Source organism: Rhinichthys klamathensis, unplaced genomic scaffold (genome assembly GCF_029890125.1).
Source record: "Rhinichthys klamathensis goyatoka isolate OS25496 unplaced genomic scaffold, OSU_Roscu_1.1 h1tg000473l_1, whole genome shotgun sequence".
Classification (NCBI taxonomy): Eukaryota; Metazoa; Chordata; class Actinopteri; order Cypriniformes; family Leuciscidae; genus Rhinichthys; species Rhinichthys klamathensis.
The window spans coordinates 391,560-416,864 of record NW_026606961.1 but is presented as its reverse complement, the minus strand read 5'-3'; the positions used below and the strand labels follow the sequence as shown (position 1 = coordinate 416,864).

Genomic DNA, 25,305 nt, shown 5'->3' with positions numbered 1-25,305 from the left:
TATACTATACTGGTATACTAGAAAGGTCAGTTTTCTAAAAAAGGATTATTAATGACAAAATTCATGACAACTTGGATTGGGCAATTTTGTCTGAAATCTGGGAAAAAAAAGAAATCAAACAAACAGTTGTTAAAACAACTCATATATATATATATATATATATATACATACATACTGTGAGTCAGTGCTAGTGAATGACCACTGGCAGTAACCAACACTTGAGTCATTTTTGCATAAAGAACATAATACAGTTTGTTTTACATCATATTGAATTACATCTAATTATTTATTTTATATCTAAGCACTTCTAAGAAACCTGATGATTTTTTTTTCTCAGCAGACATATTCTGTATTGTAATTGGCATATATATTTAGGCTACATACAAGACCATTTACATAAGTACAGAATATAAATTAATAATTAATATTGTTAACATAACTTTTTATAGAAACTAGGCAACTGGTCAACATGCTGTGCTCGGTGTTTGTCATCTGTTTTCCTGATATTGGAGAAGAAGAAAAAACATGCATTGATTTTTGTGAAGACATTAGCAGTTTTCAATAGGTTTGCACTATAGTAAAGTTGATTATGAAAGATCCAACAATGCAGGCACAGAAAAAGTGACAGACTTTGTTATGTAAGTTCAGTTTCAGCAGAAAAACGTTTTTACAATCCATATGCTTATCAAATTCAGTTTTATAACCGTGCAACTGATACCTAATGATTGTCCAGGCGATATTCAACTCTCACACACCTTCATTTATTCTGGCATGATGACATGACAAACTAGATAGCAATGCAACTATTTTCTTTCACTTGTTTTCTTTACAGAAACCTCTCAATGTGGCTAAAATTGGGTATGGGACAGAAAGTGTGCTAAATTATATTATTTTACAATAATTTTGAACAGTAAACTTGAAAATGAACTGAAATGTATTGTTTAAAACATTCTTTCTAAATATTTATAAAAAAAAATGTAATCACATTTTTACACATAAAAATGGATATTTAATCTTGCATTGAGTCACATATGCATATTATTTCAGGAAACCAAAGCTCATGCAAATAAAGAAAGGTTCTCAAATCAAAACTCAGTATTTATTGCAATGAAATTGGCCATAATTCGGATTTAGCTGAGGCAGTTTTTCATAAAGTTTCGCATAATGACCAGTGCTACTAACATGCATGAAAATGATTTATAAGGGCAAACTTACACAAACAATTATGGCATTCATATTCTTATGGACAATGGAAATACTGAGCATCAGGGGCGTAGCCAGTATTGGGCCAGGGCGGCACTGGCCCGCCCACATTACTCACTGGCCCGCCCAGACAAGTTTGATAAAAATACATTTTTAGTTTATTTTTATTCAAATGTATTTAAGAAAATATATTAATATATACCTGATTTATTGTTGACTGCTGTGTGTGTTTAATTCGTTTTCCGAATAAAACGGAACTGTCGAAGCAAGTTGTAGAAAGCCTCTCTCCGGAACGTAATTGGTTGCTATGGTTGCTGGGGGTTCCGACAGGAAAACTCACAGCGGCGTCGGCGCCACAATAATGGCTAAACAACTTTCTTTAATGTGCTATTTGAAAAAAGCAAGAGTTGAGGAAGAAGACACGCCACTGCCTTCATCTACCGAGTCCCAGTTCTTCAGATTCATTACCCCAGGAGAAGGCTAGTCAGGTGCTGGTGGCGGCTGCTTCTTGCTCCCTCTCTCCTGGTCAGCCTGACGCGGGTTTATCCGCCGATCTAACTGTGATATTATTATTTTAGCTTACTTTATTTTCGGGTGAAATGTCTTTGCATTGCTGACTAGCCTGAATAAAATAGACAGGTTATTGTCTAATGTCTACACTGGTTTGTCCAGCCTTTATTAAGCTCTGTTGGTTGAACATGATGATTTGCCGAATATAAAGCTGTAGCAGCTAACTGTTTTTGCAGTTTGTCGATTCATTTTTCTACTATCTAAGGTTAATTATTACTGAAGTCATTTTTTTCTATGAAAAACTATAGGCCCACTCACATTTTCACTGGCCCACCCAAAATAAAATTTCTGCCTACGCTACTGCTGAGCATGCGATTGTGTGGGTTTGCCAGCTCTGCTCTTTATTAGTCTGTTAGTTGAACAGATATCACTAATGTAGACTCAAGACATCTTGGTTTTAACCCTCCAGAATTGAGTTATAGAATTTCTAATGCAGATTTTATTGATGAAGAGCAGACAGTGTATTTTTGTTCATTTTATTAAGTTTGTTATTTCAATACATTAGATTAAGCTTCTGAACATATACAGTAGGCTATAAGGCGTTTATATAATTAATTTAACTGACTAGGTAATATAATTTCACCCACTTATAAACATTTCAGCACACTTTGCGCAAGGTCCAGTTCTGTGTGAACCACTGAACTTTGAGCCATATCGAATGACCTGCAGTTTTGTTCTGTGATGTTCCTGTTTACACAACCCACTCCATCTGTTCAAATACATCCAAACCACAGCATTTACTATATATCCCTTTTCATATGCTTCATATACATTAGATGGATGACTTGTCATCTTGTTTTCAAAAGCTGTTCAGTTCATATGGTTAATATGTTCACAGGAGACATTTAATTTGTTCTAACAGATCATCATCTTTGCCATGATCTGTATTATCACTGTGACATTTGTAGTTTTATGAAACATAAAAGTTGCATATATTTACGGTGAGATCCAGACTAGTGACAATAAATTATTACATTCTTGGGCTAAGTCTTGTGACCTCCTTTATAATAAGCACTGCAAAGCTTAATATTTATCGTACATTCCCCAGCTGGTACATGCTTTTGTTTTCATAAAATGCTCAACAAAAATAAAAATATAGGTTCTTTGAAAATATACTTTTTATATCTTTTCTGTTTTGCATGTGATTTTAAAACACATCTAGCCATTCTCATCAATATATTTATTTAAATATACGCTACTAATACATAATTATCTTCATGATCAGCCATTCCAAAGGTAAATAAACATATATTATGTAACTCTTCTTCATACACGAGATGGACAATAGATGCATATTAAAGGGTTAGTTCGCCCAAACATGGAATTCTGTCTTCACTTACTCACCCTCAAGTTGTTCCAATCCCAAACCTGTACGAGTTTCTTTCTTCTGATGAACATAAAATAAGATATTTTGAAGAATATTTGTAACCAGACAGTTGGTGGTAGCCATTGACCTCCATAGTAGGAAAAAAAATACCATTGAAGTCAATGGGTCTTCTTTTGTGTACAACAGGAGAAAGAAACTCATACAGGTTTGTAACTACTTGTCTTGAGGGTGAGAAAATGATGACAGAATTTTGGGTGAACTATACCTTTAATATACACATGCTAGTACTATTAAATGTGTAGTTCACCCATATAAACGGTTGGTGGCGTGGGGGCGCTGTTTCTTCAAGCCTGCATGCAGCAAAGTCTGCACTTACTGTTCTCTTTTGCCTTTTTTGTGCATGGTATTAAAAATGAACAGCAGTCTCAAAAACAATTAGAACAATATTGGAATTATATTGCACAATTAGAATTATGTTGATCTTTCACTCCAGAGTGTACATGACCATTGAACAGGATCAAGTTAATGATATGTGAGCTGGGACTTGAGGTAAATGAATATTTCATTTTGTTGATTTGAAGCTTTCTCTGCTGGGTCAGATACCATCCTTACCTTGCACAAACAAAAAAATATGCAATACAGACATCACAGAGTAACATGTGAATGGGATCAAATGTAATTAAGTATATTGTCACTCAATTGAATATTCTTCAATAAATGAAGACACTTAACTTATGTCTGATAGATAGATAGATATATAGATAGATAGACAGACTTTTGGAGAAATGTTTGTTTATAGAGCACCATACCTATTTAGGATTATCTATTGAGATTAAAGGATTAGGGCATTAGAGGAAGTGTAACGTACACACAAACTCTTGTCAGAGCGACTACGACACAGAGAAGCATGTGTGTACATTCTAATGGGTGATCCGTTCTCTTCTCTGTAAGACAGTAGCCTAAACATGAAACACAAGACACCTCACAGCATGGAGCATGAGGTGTGCTCAAAGGGGGAGGTTTTTGTGTTTAAAAACAAAAGAAAGAAATGAGATTTTAAAAATGATGAGAAATGAGGTGGGTGACTTTTTGTTTTGTTTTTTGTTTTTGTTTTATTGACTCATGCAGGGTAAGGACTGGGTTGGATTCACTTCTGTTTCCCCTATCAGCAGAAACATAAGCCTGCTGTTCCTGGACTTAAAGCCTCTCTATCTGTCTCTATGGAATCACTTACAACAAAATCCAAAAATATTCAGAAAGTAAATTGTGCACAAAGATTAACATAAAATAAATGAAATAAAATAAAAACACACACACATGCAGAAATCCATACGTATTCTCACACACACATATTCAACTTTTTCTACCTATTTTTCAGATTTTGAACTGAACCCAGGCCTGTTGTCATCCTCTGAGCAGGTGCAAATCAATACAAAACATCATATCCCCTCACCAAGTGAGACAAATAGGATTACACATGCAAAAAAGAAAGGAAAAATACTGCAAAATATCTATTTATACATATAAACAAACTTAAATAGACAGTCAGTGCCGAAACCAATAGGAATGCAGAAATGTTTGTATGAATCAGAACGTATCAGATTTTTCATGTGTGTTGAAGATGAATGTTGAGCTGACTTTGATCAGTGTTATCTACATGTTGGTATAAAATATCCTCTTCACTTATAAAGCCACAAATCAGACAGAGAGGTTTCAGTACCACTCTTCACAACTGATATCTCACTCCGAACATGAGATCATGCCAGCATAGCACATTAAGTCATAGATAACTGCTTTGAAATCATAATTATTTTCTGATAAATTATTACAGCTACTAATGGAAGAAAAACAGCATTTTTTAAGTTCTGACTTTTTCTCCTTTTAAAAAATGATGTCCCTTTATTCTTAATATTGTTTAATAGAATAATGTATTATTTACTAAATAGCTCTCATAGCTGAGCATGCGGTTTAACTTTTGTTTCAGAAAATAAAGACTGTAATATCTCAATTCACACATGCAAACACACGCACACACAGATGTACACACATTAATACACACAAAGCCACAACCTTGATAACTCTCTACAACCTCACAACAGGATCAAATGAAAAAAAAAATACATTGCTTTGAAATTTTGAAGTATTATTCTCTGATCTGCCTGTGCTGAAGATTGATGTGCCTGGCTTATGTCTCTAGCTGTGCCTTCTGTGCATAATCATACACTCTCTCTCTCTCTCTCTCTCTCTCTCTCTCTGTGTGTCTGTCTGTGTGTGTGTGTGTGTGTGTGTGTGTGTGTGTGTGTGTGTGTGTGTGTGTGTGTGTGTGTGTGTGTGTGTGTGTGTGTGTGTGTGTGTGTGTGTGTGTGTGTGAAATAAAGGAACACACTTTCATCTATTTAAAATCTGGAGTTGATCCTCAGTTTGAAGGAAATGCGCCCAGCAAACTTGTCTCGCTCACTGCCCACTTTAATGTTGTCAGCGTTGATTCTGCACTCCACGTTGACATCCTCATTCATGGTGATGTTGAGGAACTTAATGGCCACTAGAGGCTGAGAGTAGTTTACCTGCAGCAGAAGAAGAGTGAGATGTGGCTGATTTATTAAAGGTGGCCTAATAAAAGCTGTATTGAGATGTTGAGATCACATGACTGAATCGACTCGCTTTATCTAGTTGCCTCCTGTTATTGGACACTTCCGGCTGCGTCCGAAAGCACATAATCTCTTGAGTAGGTACTTATCATGAATAAGTAATTACTTCATAACCAGTGTTGGGGAAAGTTACTTTGAAAAGTAATGCATTACAATATTGCGTTACTCCCTTAAAAAGTAACTTATTGCGTTACTTAGTTACTTTTTTAGAAAAGTAATGTGTTACGTTACTTTTGCGTTACTTTTTTTCCACCTGGGCTGGGCTTGTTTTTTTATACCAAAAAAAGATATATTTTTGGGCAAATGTAAAGACCCTTTCACACCAAAAGTGAAATAATAAGCCTCAGACTGAAGGAAATGCAGATTTACTCCTGTACAGTAGAGTACAGTAGTGTTCAGTAGTGGGCGCCTCTCAAACAAACCTTTCAGCTGCTGCTGTTCTGGGTAACAGAAGAAGAGGATGCAGGAGAAACAAATTTAACACTTACTTTACCAATAAAAACATATAAAAAAATCTATAGTCATTTTTGCTTATGGTTAAACTGAAAAAATCGGAGGTCAGAAGCAAGTACTTTGGTCAATAAAGATTAAATGCATAAAAATGTATGTTTTATTTAACATATTTAGGTATTGGAGGTTTGCATAGTGTTCTGATTCTGCATTTCACTGATTTTATTTAATTTTGAGGAATATTGAATCTTTTTTGTGCAAGTGAGATGAGTAAATCCACGCTTACATTTAATCTAGAACTATAATAACCATCATGTTTACACACAGCGCCTCTGCACTTCGATTTGTCTCAACATTAGGACAGAAGAGCAGTCAGTCAATAAAGGGGAAAACAAAGTAACTTGCGTTACTTATTAGAAAAAGTAACTCAGATATTTTGTTGAAAATTTTAAAAGTAATGCGTACTAGTTACTTGAAAAAGTAATCTGATTACGTAACTCAAGTTACTTGTAATGAGTTACCCCCAACACTGTTCATAACCACTAAAAAGTATGTTATATATAGTATGAATGTGTGTAGTATGAATTTGGACATACTACATTCGCCATATTGTCATTATCATGTGACCTACCAGTGTTAGTTGCGTCGCTTCACTGCCATTCATAAATCCTCTCATGTGGCCTCATGGGATAGTAAAGTGTACATCGTATGCACACTTCAGAATCTCGCCGGAAGAAGTAGGTCATTCCTACGGATACTTTTTGCCTACTCTTTTATGAGTACTATGAATTCAGACATACTTCTTTTGTCACATACTGTTTAGAAGAAAGGGGCGGGGTTTAAGTGGACTAATTGATTGAAGAATTCCAGCATACGACAGATGTATGACACCGGAAAATTAAGTTTTTGCATTTTGATTTAAAATGGTCAATAATAATAATAATAATGAAACATGCACATATCAAAACAGATAGGCTGAATTTTAATTTCATTCTGACTTTAAGGACATGCAAGATGTGTGTCTGTGTGCTTACAGCTGTATTCTCCAAGTGTGTGTGTGCATTGTACCTGGGATTTCTTGCCATAGTATGGATAGTACATAAGATTGAAGGTGCCATTGGGGGGAAAGTACATCAGTTCACCAATTTTGTCTGAGTCATCCGCCTACAGAGGGAGGGAGACATTCAGTTCATCTCAGCTCAGCATTTGATCTGAGGGTATCAACCTGTTCTAATACCAAAACTGCTATTACTATATTAAACAAATGAACAGAAAAACTAATTGCCCCTTGATATGATCTTATGCTGGAATTATCTAGCATATGATCTGACGGTATGAATAATCATTTTATCTTTTGCTGATAAAACATAGATTTTAAACTTAATTAAAGGTGCTCTAAGCGATGTCACGCGTTTTTTAGGCCAAAACATTTTTTGTCACATACAGCAAACATCTCCTCACTATCCACTGGCTGCCTGTCCCCTGAACACACTGTAAAGAAACGCGATCTCTGTAGACAGTCCAGGCTCCACAAACAGCAACAAAAGCAAACTGCGGCGACCCGCTCCCCAAAACATAACAAACTGTTCCAGCCAATGACCGACAAGAAGGGTTTGGGGGCGGGGTTTGGGGGGTTAGTGTGCGGATGAGGAGGAGGGAGGGTCTAGCTAGCCTCCGTTTTGTTTGACAATAGTTCGAACGTCAACAAGAAGTGATGTCACCCAGGATCGCTTAGAGAACCTTTAAAGATTGGTCAGTTTGAGAAAAATATAAAGTCTGGCTTCCAATTTTTCTCTCCTTGCAGAATATTACAGCTACAGTAGTAAAATACTCTTGTTAAAATGATTATTCTTTATTCTGTCTATTATTCTTACCCACTCGTCTTTCCCAACTTTGTATTTCTGACAAGAATGGATGGGGAGAACAGATGAGACAGAAAAAACAAAACAAATCATCCACATGAAACATAAACGAAGATGATGAGCAATGGTGTAAAACAACACTCATTGAACAAACACTGAAAGCAACAATTAAATGACAACAATACAGAACACAGGAGGAGGAATGATGTGTCCATGATGACAAAAGTGCAAGATGTGTTAAAAGGAAAAAAGGAACATATCTGCATGAGCCTGAATGGCACCATCAGATTAAACCACTGGTCGATAGCCGGAATCAACACAAACATACTTGATTCGGATTCCAATGGCACACACTATTGAGAAAGCTCCGGGAAAGAGCATAAAAAACATCCGCTCCAATGCAATAGAGATCAAAGTTTGCTACCTGATAATGCGTGGCATTACAGTGGGGTAACAACAACTTAAACTAACCAACAGTATGTGGATACAAACAAGCAACGGTGTTGTTAACTAAAACTATTTCATTTTCTAAAACTAAACATCATTCATGAATTTGAAAACAGTGCAAAGACACTGAATCTTGCAGCAACTAATAAATACTGAATGCATTCTGACTTACAATGAATGGGAAACACACCAATGTTTCTTAAATTGTTCTCATTTCAGTTTGTATCTTGTCATTTATTTGCATGTGAATCGGCAGCACATAGTCTGTCGTGGCAGCTTTTCTCCGAATGGCCGCAGTTCTGATTACTGGCTAATTTAATCTGCTGGCCTTGTTGAATGGCTCATGAAACTTTAATCTGAAATCAATCCCTTTCTAATAGACTGAAGGATAAGAAGAGAGTGGGAGACTGAGACAGAGCGCTCTTACCTTAGCAGCACATGTGACGTAAGGAGGGTTCCTGTTTGAAGAAGGTAGAAAATTGATCACCTGCAAAAAAAGAAAGATTGAAATGAGAGAGAAAAAGAAAGTGACCCACAGATAAGAACCAAAAGGTCAAAGTGGGTCTAATTACGAATCTAAAATAACTCTGACTCTGATGAACTATTATAAACAGTCAGGCCTCTATCTTTCATTTTGTGGTTCAAATCAGACATTTATTTGTATTTTTACTGTTTGTAATATAAAATATATTCAAAGATGTGCCAAAACATTCTGGCAAGGTTTGGTGGGAGAGTCTGCAGGAATACTTGTCTCTGATTTGACAGTTGAAGGATTGAATGGTACAATGTTTTGCAAACTGGGTAACACTTTAGATTAGGGCCCAATTCTCACTATTACCTAACTATTAACTATAGTGTTTGCCCCAGTAAACTCCTAATTACTGCTTATTAATAGTTAGTAATGTAGTTGTTAAGTTTAGGTATTGGGTAGGATTAAGGAATGTAGAATATGGTCATGCAGAATAAGGCATTAATAATTATGTGCTTTATAAGAACTAATAAACCGCAAAAATCCTAGTAATATGCATGCTAACTACACTCTAAAAAAAGATGGTTCTTTAAAGGTTCTTTACACGTAGTAACAGTTCTATTTAGAACCGTATCATCCTGTAGAACCCTTTATATGTTGAAATGGTTCTTTGTGTTAGAGTTTAGGGTTCTTTATTCCCGCCTTTTTGTTTTTCAAATCTGTAACTGTCAAAGCCTCCTCATTACTGATTTTCTGGAGCTCAGCTATACAACTACACAGACTGTCAACATACTCTCAACAGGTAAATGATTCTTTCTTAAAATGTCTATAAATTATAACTTTAAAAATGGTAACAATCATTTCCTAACAATCATGTCTGTGTCTCTTTTTAGTTTAACAGAACATGTAAGTGTGAGCAGCTCTGTTCAGTTAAAGCTGCAGTCCGCAGTTTTTCCTCTTTGTCGCCATCTCTGTTCGAAATCTGCAATTGCAATCATTCGCGGAATTATCAACTTTACGTGAGTTGTACTTCGACACGGCACAGCGCGGATGAACACAGTGTTTGAGGAGAATGTGCGGCTGTCGGTCACCGCGCCGGTGTGGATACTGGCATTCAGAATCACAGATTATTCTTTTTGGGAGTATGACCAACATAATAATTTTCCCTGGAAAATGTAATCTGAACAAGTAAGTAACATCCACTTTTGTTCTGGTTCTGACATTGCAGTAAATCACGCTGATTAAATCTAAAAATCGCTTATCACATCACGCAAAACCGTGCAAAATATACTTTGTTCTCAAATTGTTAATGTTAACAACTTCCGCATTGCGTGACAACATGTCCTTCCGATATCTATCCTTGTTTTCGCATGGGTCCGGTTGCAGTCTCTTTTTTTTTCTGTAAGTTAGCCACTCTGAAGTCCGAACGAAGTCTTTTGCATTTTACAGCGGGTGAATCTGTTGTCTCTGGTGATTGTCGTTTGACCCTTTCTGGATCCGCCATCAAATTGATAAGTTTAATTATATCAAGTGCTGTGAGAAAAGGCTATAAATCTCCACCTCCAGCATCCTCACACGCAATATAGCTTATACTAGCCGAGACTCCTTCTTTATGTGTACAGATGTGACGTAATGACGCAAAGACATGCTCGAATCTCCCGCGGAAATCCACCAGTACCACTAGAGTTAAGAACATTTTTACAAGTTTACCGTTTTGAACCGAGCTAAGGTAAGCAGAGAGTTTTGAACACTGGCTGGTTGTGTATTTTCTCAAATATGTATTTTGGATAATTTTTAACCCCAGAAAAGCTACGGACTGCAGCTTTAAGGATAACGTTGCTCATCTTCTCTTCTCCACAAAGTAAGTAAATTTGCATAGAGATATAGAATTTATGATCCAAATTGTTTTTTTGTTTTGATTTTTAATTATGACTTTATGCCTAAACATACCCAGTCACAAAAAAAAACATTAAAGCTATCCCATGACTTTATATCACATGGTAAAGGGCTAATTTTTGCTAATTTTGGCCTTCATGAACATAATTGTTTTTACATAATCAAATGGAAGAGACACAATGTAACTCTAAACTCAATTGTGTATTTCAGATGCTGTTGCGTATCATAACCTCATCATCTGCAGAGAGAAACTGCCACTCAGAATACACACACATTATGAAGGATGTAAAGAAATCAGAGGATTGTGAAGATATTTCACTGGAACTTGGTCTACTACATCTATATCGTGTTCAATGTCAATTGTTATTTATTAATGTATTCAGCTAACAACTGTTGTTAGAGTACTGTCATTTTTGCTACAACCTGCCATGTCAATAAAAAATAAAAGTAGCTACCTAATTGACACAACATGCTGTTTTTTTATGTAAAACCTAAAAAAGAGGCAACAAGATATAAGACCAAGCAGATAGAGGATTAAAAAAACAATATTAATAAATCATTTATAAAAAATAATACTAATATTAATAATATGAAGATACTAATATACTAATTTTAATGAAATTAAATATTGTTGAAAAGGTTATTTATACCACCAATAAGGTCCTATATAGCGCTTTCAAAGCATGGTTCTTTCTGGAACCTTCCATTTAGCACCAAAAAGGGTTCTGCTATTGTGACAAGTCGAAGAACCCTAATTTGGTACTGTTTAGAACCCTTTTCATTAAAAGTGTAGTTAATAGTGAGAATTGGACCCTAAACTAAAGTGTTACCATAAACTGTAATTTGACCATTGTCCATTACTGGCACAACTTTTTGGATAGTATTGTAAATGTTTCTGACACAAAGATTTCACTCCATTCTATTCCATGACGTCTTACACGGTTGAGCTTGATGATGACGCAGGGCTTGCCCTCACTGTAACCATAATAACGGTCTGTGAGCCCAGAGCAATCCTCCAATATGGAGCGTTTGAACTGGCAGGAACGTTTGGGGAAGTTTTTCAAACTGCCGCTGTCCTCCTGGATGAAGTACTGATCCGGTTTACACTCGTAATTCTTCTGGGCCTGGACTGAGTCATTGTAGGCTGCATAAAAGAAGCAAAAGCACATGACCTTCTGTGAATGTCTTGCTAAATTACATGCATAATTTTATTAGTAAAAGTAACTGCAGCAGTTTCTCTGTAATAGGCCTACATATATTATTGTTCGAAAACCTCACTGTACTCACGAGAGAGGAAGTTATTGAGGGCCTGGACATATCTTTCCCAGGTCTCTGTGTACTCCACTGTGTAATCGATCTCCAACTGCTCTCCTTTAGGTCTGATCATCATCCCTACAAAACAACAGAGAACCAATAAGAGGCAATGTTCACAGATGTAGTCTGTGAGTGTGTGTATGTTTGGGTCACCGTGATTTCACCAAGTACAACATGATTCTGGATCAACATCTTTGTTGATCCTGGAACAACATTCCAATCAACCAGTCAGATTTGAGGGACAAGTTAACAGTTTATGTCAAGTTTAGGCTTACAACTAGGGTTAGGTGCTTCTACATCAGTGTTATTTACCTATCATTTCCCTCTGATTTTATGGATAACATATGGATAGGGTTAAGTTAGGGGTAAGGATATGATAGGTACATTTTCAGACAGGAATGTTGTTCCAGGATCAACAAAATATGTTGATCCACGAATATGTCTTACTTGGCACAATCACTGTGACCGAAATATGTTTGCATTTATTATACATCAAAAAGGCTAATGAATTGACCAATTAATGGTAACATTAGGGTGCAGTGGTTATAATTTGCTTAATTTAAAAAACATATTATAAAAGGTTTCCACATGTATAGGAACAAGTCTGTGTGTATCACCTGGAGTTGAAAGTCTATCTTGGTATGTTGGCTTGTGGTCGTCGAGTGTCTGTAGCATTACGTACATGGTGAGAGTAAATAATCCAGCCAGGAAAATGTAGAATGCCAGATAAAACAGCAGGATCAGACCTACATGGACACACACATTCAAATACAAACTCTAAACAAACACATACTGCACTCAAGTTCTTGGAAATTCCCCATACAGTACATGCAAAATATGTGTCACTGGTGAAACTTAGCATCAAAATATACTTTTTAGGGGAATTATGGGTGAATACTATTAAGAATATTAATTATTAATAATAATTACTTTTACTACTACTACTACAAATAATAATAATAAATAATGCTGATTCATTTAAATTGACAAATAAATACAGCTGCATACAGGAATTATTGGAGTTTAGTCACCACGAACCCATATTTTGCATGGCATTAAGCATTTTTGACAGACAGATAACACAATGTAAATGCCCCATACATTTCAAGGAGACATACAGAAAAGGCATTTTTGATGACACCTACTGTTCGATCAGCACAAGCAAATTTTAGTCTCCCACTTTATGTGTTTTGATCTGGGGTGCGTTTCCCGTACAACGACGACGTAAGTCGCTGCATAATAGTACGATACATCGTTGAAGAAATCAACTAGCTAGTCATGACTGTTTCACGAAACCATATGGGCCCTATCTTGCACTCGGCGCAAATGACTTTGTACACTGACGCATGTATCATTCCTATTTTGCACCCGCGCAAAGGGGACTTTTCCCTCCACAGACACACGTCGGTTAACTAAGAAATACACTTGCGCTCCCCGGGGCGGTTCAGCGCAAAGAGGAGGCGTGTTCCGGCGCAAACTTTCCCTCATGCTATTTTGCTGTTCTATAAAACAATTGCGCCACTGACCAGAAAAAACCTAGTCTAAAGTCAGTGGCGCGTTGCGCGTTGTTCATTATGCTATTTTAAGCGCGCATGCTTGGCCATAATCAATGTAGCGTGTGCACAACGCGCATACACGTTGCTTCTCTCGTCTAAGCAGCAGTTTTCATTTTTGCAAATCATACATTATTACGATAGATAGATAGATAGATAGATAGATAGATAGATAGATAGATAGATAGATAGATAGATAGATAGATAGATAGACAATTTATTATAAAAGCATACACATTTACCCAAATTATCATACGCCTGTTTAACAGAAGTTAATTTGTGTGGGTTTCTCCATCCCCAATGTCACTTCTCTGTGTTTTACGGCCCTGACGAGAACGTTGCTCTCCTCGGCTGTGAACCGCTCCTGGCGCGCGCCTGGCAATTCCGCCGTTATAATAGGAATCGGCTTTAGAACAAGCGCGCCTGCTCTTAAAGGGAATGTGAGATGACGCTCTGATTGGTTTATTTCACGTTACGCCCAAACCACACCTATGAATAATGAAGCTACTTCAGACCAACCCCTTTTAGATTTGCGCCAGGCGCAAGAGGCATTTATCCCGCCGGGATCCGCCCACAAAGTTACTTGCGCTTTGCGCTTTGACACTTGCGTTTCAGATCGTTAAAATAGGGCCCTATGTCGCATTGGCGCAAAGTGGTCGTTCAACCCAGAGCCATAGAGAGAAAGAGTTGCGACACGCTTTGATGTCGCCCCGACGGCTGTCACGTGGTTCATGTAAGCCCCATTAGTTCCAAAACATACGCGGGCTGTCATGTTCTTCTATGGACAGACAGCAGCGATTGGATTATTAAACTGTAAATATAAAATAAAACACCCAAGTACTTTTTAAGCTGTTATTGCATTTGGTTAATATCAATTTTGCATTTGGAGAGGCAGGGTGACAACTTAGATAAGTTTTAGGCTATTTTTTTGGAGGGAAAAGCTTAGTGTTCATGTTCGCATGGTTAGTACGTTAGCACTGGCTTTAGCGGCTCTAACTTAACTTTTCCATGTCATTCATCTGATGATGGACGTCTCATGATATTTATTTTAACACAACTGGGCTGTATTAGGCTATTGATTCCCGTGATCTTGCTTATAAATTCCGATTCAGCCATTAGCCTACCTTCGTGATCACGCAAAGAGGTCTGCAGTCCGTTCAGAACTCCAACCAACACAAAATATAAATAATTACGCTGTGCATGTACAAATGAATGATTTAGGAGGGAAATAGACTGCTCCCATAACGTAGAAAGCAACGACTATATACAGCAATGTTCGGTAAATATTCAACCGAAAAATATTCTTCATAAAATTAAACCGGAGAGATAGTTAATGAGTGAATTAACTATGTTCCTAAATACATATATAAGCACATGCATAACCCTCCCTAACCCATTTAAATAAATGAATTGTGTGTGTGTGTGTATATAATATTATATATAGGTTATATATATATATATATACATATAAAATATTATTAAAAATATTATATATTATATACATCAGGTTACCAGTTAGCTAACGTTAGTGAAGTGTTGGTCACGCAAGCTATCGCTGCAATTAACCTATTATCTTCCAATAAACATTTACTAAAACTGGCTACATTAAATATAACTACAGACTAGATTCACGAGAGGTCGGCTAATGTGTGTAAAAGTAAAAAAAATACAGTAATTTCATTAATTTACCAGCGAACGTACTTCTGAAGCACTGAAAATGAATGGGGTTCAATGGGGGAACTATCAGTGTTTGGAACTATTGGCTGCTCCACGACACGCGTTACTTCCGCATTCCAAAGTTTCTATGGCGGTCTATGGGAGTGTCGCAACTCTTTCTCTCTATGGCTCTGGTTCAACCCATGGTTCAACCACATTGGTTTATGACGTCACGCACGTGGTGGAGTAATAACTTATTTTAATTAAACTGTTTGAGATCGAATTAATGCTAGATGTTTTGATATAAATTACAGACATGGCATCTGAGGAATATTTCTATTTTTTCTCAGTTATTTCGCTTTATTTCCGGATTTAATCATAGGCTCGTTCTTACATTGTAGAGCACGTTCGCACATGCGCAGTCTTCAAAAACGGTGCTTTAAATATCTTGACAAACTCAAAGATGTCAAACACATTTGTATGTAGGCTATTCTAAATAAAAGACACAGGTTGTACTGAATGTCAGCTTGCTTATTTTGTTCAACGATGGTTTCGGGAAACACCGACTTGTTGAACTATGCTGATAACGACGGAACTTGCGACCGTAGTTGGCTAACGATGCTTTCGGGAAACGCACCCCAGATCATTTTGATCATGTCTACAGTAATAGCTGCAGGCGATACTGATTGGCTGATGGCGGCTATTTTTAAATATGACTGTCCTCACTGATGTATACTACATACAAAATATAGATTGAACTACAGTCCTGTATAGTGAGAGCCATTTTTATGGTTTTCACTGTGATAGTGCTGCCAAGTGAAGTGGCCAAGTCCCTCCAAATTTGCCATGCGTCCTTAAATTGAGCCCGTATTAAAGCAACACCAAGTAACTTTTCCTCAGCGGTTGCCCTACAGGTTGGAAGCAGAATTGTCCATTACTGCTGTCGTAAATAATTTAGCCTACCGCAGCCAAAGCTTGTTTACATATCTCGTTATTTTAAGAGTAACAGCATTTAAAGTAAAAGTGGCCAAAGCCAATACTTTTATTTTGGTACAGTATGTGGCAGCCATGCTGGATGAAAAGTTAATATTAGTGAGTGATAAATGTTAATGTTAAACAGTTACCCAAAAATGAAAATTAACCCATAATTTACTCACCCTCAAGCCATCCTAGGCGTATATGACTTTCTTTTTCAACCAAACACAATCGGAGTTATATTAAAAATATCCTGGCTCTTCCGATCTTTATATGAATGCAAACAGATTTTTAAGCCCAAAAAAGCACATCCATACATCATAATCCATATGGCTCCAGGGTGTTAATAAAGGCCTTCTGAAGTGAAGCGATGCATTTTTCTAAGAAAAATATCAATATTTATACATTTATAAACTATAATCACTGCCTTCCGGTAACGTCCGGTAATGGATCGCAATAGGCTATATGCACGCATGCCTTTGACGCAAGGCTGCTCTTCAGTTTCCGGTTGGGGAGATTTAAAGCGGAGGAAAACGGGATTATGGCAGAGTCTTCAAAATTTGCTGTCCTCCCATCTTTGAAACAAAACTTTCATACGTTTAGATGTCATTTTATATATATAGTTATGTTTATTTAATATAATAAAGCAAATAAGCATAAACAAAATGAGAAGTGGCTGTTTTGTCTGTTTTTGTGACTAATGTTCCTTTAGTATAGCCAAAGAGTAAAGAAGCCAATATAAATTCTCGGTATAGCATAGCTGTCACGAAACTGCTCTGAGACAGGCAAGTAAAGATCCAAACGGAGCTTTATTTGTGGGCAATCCAAAGGCGTAATCCAAAGTACAGGCAATGGGTCAAAACACAGGTAGGCAGTCCAAACAAAGAAACAAACAAAGAATCAAACAAACAAACAAAACAGGGAGGGACCAGAGGCAAAAGAGTAATCCAGGAAACCGGGCAAGAAATCCAAACACCAAAATACATGAAACCAGGTAAACGCTCAGAGATGCAGTGGGACACAAACAAAACTTCGCAATGAGTGAGTGAATGAACATGGAATAAATAGACAGGGACTAACAGGGTGATGAGAAACAGGTGAATGCAATCAGAGACCAACCATGTGATGAGACACAGGTGAATGAGATGATGAATGCTGATGAATCCGGGCAGTGAGTGATGGGAAATGTAGTTAGTGAGGAAGTGATCAAAGTCTATTGTGGAGCGCCCTCTGGTGGCTCTCGAGGGCACTCCAGCTGGTGATTGTTACAATAGCACTCAACTATCGGCGGAAGTAATCCAGCATCCTTAGACCTTCACCGGAAATACGTCATGCACCGCCGTGCATAGAGCCTATTACCATTCACTCCCATTATAAAGCTTGGAAGAGCCAGGATATTTTTAATATAATTCAGATTGTTTTTTGGCTTAAAGAAGAAAGTCATATATGCCAAGGATGTCTTGAGGGTGAGTAAATTATGGGATCATTTTCTTTTTTAGTTGAATTTAATGAATATTATGTCTTGAATATATAAATTTAATATAATGTCTGTACTGTAATTTTGTAAAATAATCTGGCACCATATGGTTATAAAAGAGCCAGGAGTTTTTGCTGATGTTAATGACAGACGGGGCCATTTTGCATAAATGTGAACCTGAATCACAAAACGAGTCACAAGTAGCACGGGTATATTTGTGGCAATAGCCAAGTCGCATGGGTATATTTGTGGCAATGGGTCAAAATTATCGATTTTTCTTTTATGACAAAAATCATTAGGCTATGAAGTAAAGATAATGTGCCATGAAGATATTTTGTATTGTAAGATATTTCCTACCGTAAATATATAAAACTTTTATTTTTGTGAGTGAATGCAGCACAATCGCGAACTTTAAAAGTGATTTTCTCAATGTTTCGATTATTTTGCACCCTCGGTTTCCAGATTTTCAAATCGTTGTATCTCTGACAATTTATCATAAATAGGTGTATCATAGGGACACATATAAGTATTGTTTATGAGCCATTGATATATCGGTAATATCCATCATATGGGTAGTTGACATAGCTGACAGTTAATGTCAAAAGTTTAAAATGTATATATACTGTTATATATAAAGGTATATAACACCTTTTTGCAATAGACTTGTATTATAATAGGTAATAACTATATACACTACCATTCTACTCACAAGTATTTTCTACTCACCAAGACTGCAACAAATAGATAAAAATACATTAAAACAGTAATATTGTGAAATACCATTACAATTAAAAATAATAGTTTTCTGTTTTAGTTGAGAATGATTTCTGAAGGATCATGTGACACTGAAGACTAGAGTAATGATGCTGAAAATTCAGCTTTGACATCACAGGAATAAAATACATTGTAAAATAATTTGATTGCTGCTCAAGAAACATCAGCTGTAGTGCTGAATTTTTGTGGAAACTGACTTTATTATTATTTTTAGAAATAGAATAGAATGTTCAAAAGAACAGCATTTATTTCAACTGGACATTTTTTGCTCAATTGGATCCTTGCTAAATAAAAGTATTATTTCCTTTTAAAAAATGTACTAATCCCAAACTTCTGAACAGCAGTGTATATAGTATTTATATTATATATCAGAAAAATGTTGCTTAAAATAGTATATCTTGTAGGACACTTGGACTGCCTAAAATGTTATGTTAATTACCTGAATTTTCTGATAAAAACTAGCTCCTCCATTTGGCTCAGTACTAAGAATGTACCTCAAAACATATTCACCAATGCATTACATAATTTATGGTTGCTATTTTGAACAGATGCAGGCTCTATCATTCCATCGAGGGGATATGAGGGATGTTTGCAGGAGTGTGTACGCCTGAGGAGAGCTCATTAAGCTACGGGACACCTGAGCTTCACGCAGCGAGGCCCCTGGGGACAGTCGATCAGGTTGCCCCTGATGATAAAATCATTCATGTTTAACTTACCTCCGGGCGATTCATGATCAGAGTCAGAGAGCGGCAACCTCTTGAACCACCACGTTCGGACTGGAAAACTTCTGCAGTCCCTAATTGGCCAAAATGCTCTGTTCGACTTTTCCGAGATCATCTACTCTTCCCTGTGACCTACTTTCTGTAAGACCTGAATTTTTGACATTGAATTTTTGACATTGAATTTTAGAAAACTGAATTTGACGTTCCGAATTTCTTCATCTTGAAAACTTGAATCCGTATTTTTTTAAACTGAAATTTTGCAGTATTTGAATTCAGAACACAAAAACTAGCTGTTTAAAAATACATGTCTATAAAATTCAGCCATAAAAACCTTTCAGTTTGTTAAATTTCAGATGTTCAATATTCGTTCTAAAAAAATTCAAATTCAGAACTATTTAAAATTCAGTTTTGTTAGATTACACTTGCAAATAATTCAAATTTACACAATTCAAATTCAAATCATTTTGTCATATTATTAGCTCCATAGAGAACCATACTCATGCAAATGTATTGTTAAATTATTTAAATATTAACTTAAAGTCTAAATTATTTACTTCAAGTAAACATTTTATGTCAAAGGGGTTTGGCTGATAAAACAATTTGAGAACCCCTGATCTAGAATATCAGCCCTATAATATCTCCAAAACTTTCCCTGTAAAAAATTAAATTTTTAAGTGCAATCAACTTGAATGTTTAAGTCATTTCAACTTAAAAATGAGTTGAGTCTTGTATAACTTATTGGTGTATAACTTAAAGTTGAAAATTATTTATTTTGACGAGTTAAAACAATGTAAAAACGTATGTTGTCATAACTTATTGATCATATAATATTTTTTACAGTATAGGCGATTCATTTTCGGGAACCCTAATGCTTCTTTGAACGGGGTATAACGATCTTCTGCTATTGGATGCTGCATTATGAGCTGTAATTCTCAGAAGTGGTTTAAAGATTCACCAGCCTTTGCAAGAGTGATGTTTAACAACAAGATGGGACACAGGCTGTATGACCATCCAGAGGGCTGTAGTGAGATCAGGTTTAAGTGCTTTTATCGGATGTATTGACCCCTCTGTGCCCCATGAATCCTGAAAGCAACCTTGGATATGTTTCAATAGAAGACACAGCTGTATGAATGTAGCTTCAGCTTCCACCGTCCTCCATAGGTCACTATTAAGCTCCAGTAATGAGGATGTACTTTGTTAAAGAATCTAAGCATACCCAGGTTCACTCTGGTTTGGGCACAGACAAAAATAGACTAATTAAGGAGTCTTAGAGAGCACACTGGCTTAACTAGGCAGTTAGTCCTCAGAGCATCTCACACACACACACACACACACTCGGTGAAGTGCTGCACATTCAGCTCCCTAGAGCAAAATGTGCTGGCATACATGGAAGTCTTGAAGGCACGATCTAGCATTTCTCCAACTCAAGTGCACTCTCTCTCTCTCTCTCTCTCTCTCTCTCTCTCTCTCTCTCTCTCTCTCTCTCTCTCTCTCTCTCTCTCTCTCTCTCTCTCTCTCTCTCTCTCTCTCTCTCTCTCTCTCACACACACACACACACACACACAATCCCATAGCATTGACAGCTGAGTTATAGATGCCCGGCGGGCAATTTTGAATGGCAATTAATGCCATCACACCCTGATTAAAAGATACATTCAGTTCCAGAATTAATCTACAGCCCTTGAATAGGCTGCGTCTCCACATGATAGCCTCACCAAGGCAACCAATGAGCCTATTAGTAAAGGATTACATCTTACACTAATTCACAAACCCCCATGCACACACTCAAAATGGCCCGTGGCTAGATTAAATCATCCCAATGTCACTGCAAAAGACAATTTGCAGCAGCATGCAATGGGTTAAAGGTGTTTTATGGTTCACTTCTATTTAGGTTTGTATGTTTGGAAAGTTTAAACCAAATGGCAGAATGAACATTGTAAAACTGCCCAACCGCCTAAAAAAAAAACTACTGGCTGATGATGTTATCAAAATGAATTGTTGGCATTTGGTGACTGTATGTTACAGTTCCTAACTGTCATTAAATTAGGTTTATACCAGCCTTATGATCAAATGTACACATGATAAAGGTGGCACACTGAGGGGTAAAGTTAATCAAAACTGACCTCTCTAGCAACTGTTTGGGTAGCTCATGGTAACACACAACTGTAAAATAATGCAATAAACATTATAAAATACAACATAAAGCCCTCCAATCTACATAACTACCAAGAAAGAAACTAACATTATGTTTGAGCAGAAAATGCCCCTTTTCCAATTAACGTTATTCATACTTTTAACAAAAACATCACTTATACAGTATTTTCACTATATTTGCACTGCCTTGTTATAATCTTTCACAAAAACTTATACCATAATTAATACTTTGTACTTCTATAAACAACTGTACATAGTAAGGTATTTAGCAGCATTTTGACATTCTTTTTGCAGTTAAAATGACTATTCTTTACAGAATGTGGTTCAGGAAATACTGATGTGTGCAAGCCTTTAGAGCAGGGATGGGTAACCTCGGTCAGTGGCCCCCTGTTAAAACCCTGATAAAAACACATCTGCCTGTATAGCTTTCTAGTAATCCTGAAGACCTTGATTAGCTTGTTCAGGTGTGTTTGATTAGGGTTGAAGCTAAACTCTCCAGGACAGTAGACCTCCAGTACCGAAGTTGCCCATCCCAGCTTTAGACGTTCTGCCAGAAGCGCATTGTGGAGTTTTGCAGTAACTCGACGCATCACATTTCTCCGCACTATTCATTAGCTGATGCCGCGCATTCAACACTTCTGTCCGCAAAACCCAGAATAAGACAATAATCAGTGTGTACAGAAACTTTAATCTATCCGTAGCCTACATACCAATTTCGTTAATTTGACAAGCATAAACACACACCAATTCTAACGTTCGTTTTACAGCTGCATAAACACGCCGAGGAGAGGAAACGCATGTGACGCATTACAGCCCGGCAAAGCAACCGGAGTTCCTCGGACAGCGATGTGTCTGTGCAGTGAACTTCTCAGCACAAACAGTGAGACTCACTGTGCTATGATTGCAGCTCAGTTACATATTATAATGCAAAATTATGTGGAACTAATTATCATACATGCATGAGTGTAATCCTATCAATGCGGTGTGTAAGACTTACCCCAACTACTCGCGGTCCTCCCGCAGAACTCGCGCGTCCTCGGGTTCCAGAAGAACTCTTTCCACCCGCTCTTCTTATCATCTTTTGCCATTTTGCTGGACGAAATAAATGTGCACTCACAGAGTCAACGCCTCGAAGCTAACACTCTCTTTGAGAGTAATAAAGAGTTATTCAACCCTTGAATGTTGTAGAGAAATGGTTAAAACGAGCTTTTAGGTCTCAATGGAAACCGTTTTTATTTGAAAAACAGGGTAGCCTACAAGAGATTCTCAAGGCACTGCACTCTGCCGAACCCTGAGCATTCAAGCGAGAACTGAGTGTGAGTGAGTAGATCTCGCTCCCTCTGTGACGCCCGGTGTTCTGCCCACCCCAACAGTGCAGTGCGCATTCCGCAGAGAGAGAGAGAGAGAGAGAGAGAGAGAGAGAGAGAGAGAGAGAGAGAGAGAGAGAGAGAGAGAGAGAGAGAGAGAGAGAGAGAGAGAGAGAGAGAGAGAGAGAAAGAGAGCGAGCAGTGCACCACTAATGTGCCTATACTGCAGTAGGACAAGCTCTGCCTAAAAAAAAAGGAAAGAAAAATTGCCCTCCCTGGGCAAAACTCAAGTCATTCTTGGCCAATAGCAACGCTATACGGCGCACTTAGCCCCGCCCCCTCAGCAAAGTGACAAATTATAAAGGCTGTGATGGCAGAGACTTGTAGGTGCATCTGTCAGCTGTCAGTATTTCATGTGGCCATTGCCAAGGAGACACCCGTGTGCCCTGCTATGGGAAGTCTCAGGTGAAGTCCTCTCAGGATGCGCAAAGACTCCCAAAGGCCTCAGATTATCAGATGCACTGTAAATGATAAATGGACTGCATTTATATAGCGCTTTCACAGACCCAATGGCCACCAAAGCGCTTTACATTTTTGCCTCACATTCACCCATTCACTCACTCATTCATACACCAACGGCGTTGTCAGCCATGCATGGCGCCATCCAGCTCGTCGGGAGCAGCTGGGGTTAGGTGTCTTGCTCATGGACACCTCGACAGGTGGAACCGGGGATTGAACCACCAAACCTACAAACCTTCCGGTTTGTAGACAAACTACATGAACCACTGAGCCACTGCCACCTGTAAAAACATAATCTTAGATTAAAGGCAGGGTAGGCAGGTTTTTTTCTAAAACACTCTTTCCCAAATTTGTTTAAACTGTCTTTATATACCAATAAATATTTAAAATGTAAGTACTCTGAAAAGGAGAGTATAAAAATCGAGTGTCTGTAGTCCTCTCAGGGCTGCAATAGAGAGCCTAAGTCCCTCCCCTTCCGGTCGACCACCATGGGACCTTATTTCAGAAAAATATTAGTCAATGGCGAGAGACAACAAATATTTTGATCTCGTTTTGTGCCCTGAATTACACATAATGTTTGTCAATTTAAAAAATAATTTTTAAAGTCAAGAAAGTCGCAGTTTGATGTAAAAATGTTGAGGTAGGCCATAAGACTGTGAAAACACGTAATTACAAAGACTACAAACCCAAAAGGCGCACATTTTCTCTCAATGAATGAAGCTAACTTTACTGAAGCTAACGTCTGTCATTTTTTCTATAGTCTTACATTATAAACGTAACGTTACGCCGTCATGCCTGAGTGTTTTGTACCAGACTGCACACATACGAGCAACGGATCTTGCTCGTTGTTTCGCTTCCCGGGATTTGAGCGATTTTCACATAAAACTAAATGTTACTCTTCTGTTTTATGACAAACTGCGACTTTCTTGACTTTCATAATTATCTTTTAAATTTACAAACATCATATGTGTTATGATGGTGCAGTTGAAGCAAGGAGGAAGCAGGATCCAAATGCAGCACACACACTTTATTCAACAAACTGGAAACTAGGCAAAGACTCAGGCCAGGAACAAGACTCAAAACAACTAACATCAACACTTCAGCTACAAAACAAACAAGAACTCACAAAGGCTGGACTGAAACACAGGGCTTAAATACAGGGGCAAACAATCTAAACAAGATAACAATGGGGTGTAGTTAATCGGGGACACCTGGGAAGACTAATAGACTTAACGGGGAGCGGGAAACAGGACTAAACCAAAAACACAAAGAACGGGGAAACAGAATTCATAACATAACCCCCCTCCTATGGGCGGCTCCAGACGCCCAATAAACAGGAAACAAGATAGTTCTGGAGGGTGGTGGAGCGGAGGCGGTCCCGGGGGAGGGACGGAGGGCCAGGTCCGCGCCGGCAACAGGAGCTGGGTCTTGTAAGGGCCGACCTGGGCCTCGGAACGTGGACGGAGGACCATGGGACGTGGGCAGGACAGACGACCAGGGCGGAGCAGGATCTGCAGACGACCAGGGTGGAGCAGGCAGTGCAGGCGGCCAGGGCGGAGCAGGATGAGGCGGAGACCAGGGCGGAGCAGGATCTGCAGACGACCAGGGCGGAGCAGGACGAGGCGGAGACCAGGGCGGAGCAGGACGAGGCGGAGACCAGGGCGGAGCAGGATCCGCAGACGACCAGGGCGGAGCAGGCTGTGCCGGCGGCCGTGGCGGTGAAGACCCCTCGGGCGGCCACGGCGGTGAAGACCCCTCGGGCGGCCACGGTGGAGCTGTCGGACCCTCGGGCGTCCACGGCGGAGCTGTGGGACCCTCGGGGGACCAGGGTGGAACAGGCAGCGGGTGTGGCCACGGCAGAGCAGGCTGTGGCCAAGGCGGAGCAGGCTGTGGGTGTGGCCATGGTGGTGCAATCCATGGTTGCATCAATTTTGATGCAATCCATGGCAGAGTTGTATCACTATTACAAAATCCTGGATTCT

General features: G+C 38.2%; 1 protein-coding gene across 2 annotated transcripts; it reads right to left on the bottom strand.

Moving 5' to 3' along the window:
- Positions 1 to 4,910: 4,910 nt before the first annotated feature.
- atp1b2b (ATPase Na+/K+ transporting subunit beta 2b) lies at positions 4,911 to 22,818 on the bottom strand. Of its 2 annotated transcripts, XM_056236933.1 has the most exons (8): positions 22,495 to 22,818; positions 12,804 to 12,932; positions 12,160 to 12,264; positions 11,811 to 12,016; positions 8,935 to 8,994; positions 8,073 to 8,099; positions 7,267 to 7,362; positions 4,911 to 5,664 (listed from the first exon to the last, which is right to left on the bottom strand). In XM_056236933.1, the coding sequence occupies exons 1-8, from the start codon at positions 22,583 to 22,585 to the stop codon at positions 5,497 to 5,499; spliced, it is 882 nt and encodes a 293-aa protein (XP_056092908.1). In that variant the 5' UTR covers positions 22,586 to 22,818; the 3' UTR covers positions 4,911 to 5,496. The 2 variants fall into 2 exon arrangements, with proteins under 2 accessions (XP_056092908.1, XP_056092909.1); XM_056236934.1 differs by lacking the exon at positions 8,073 to 8,099.
- Positions 22,819 to 25,305: the final 2,487 nt, after the last annotated feature.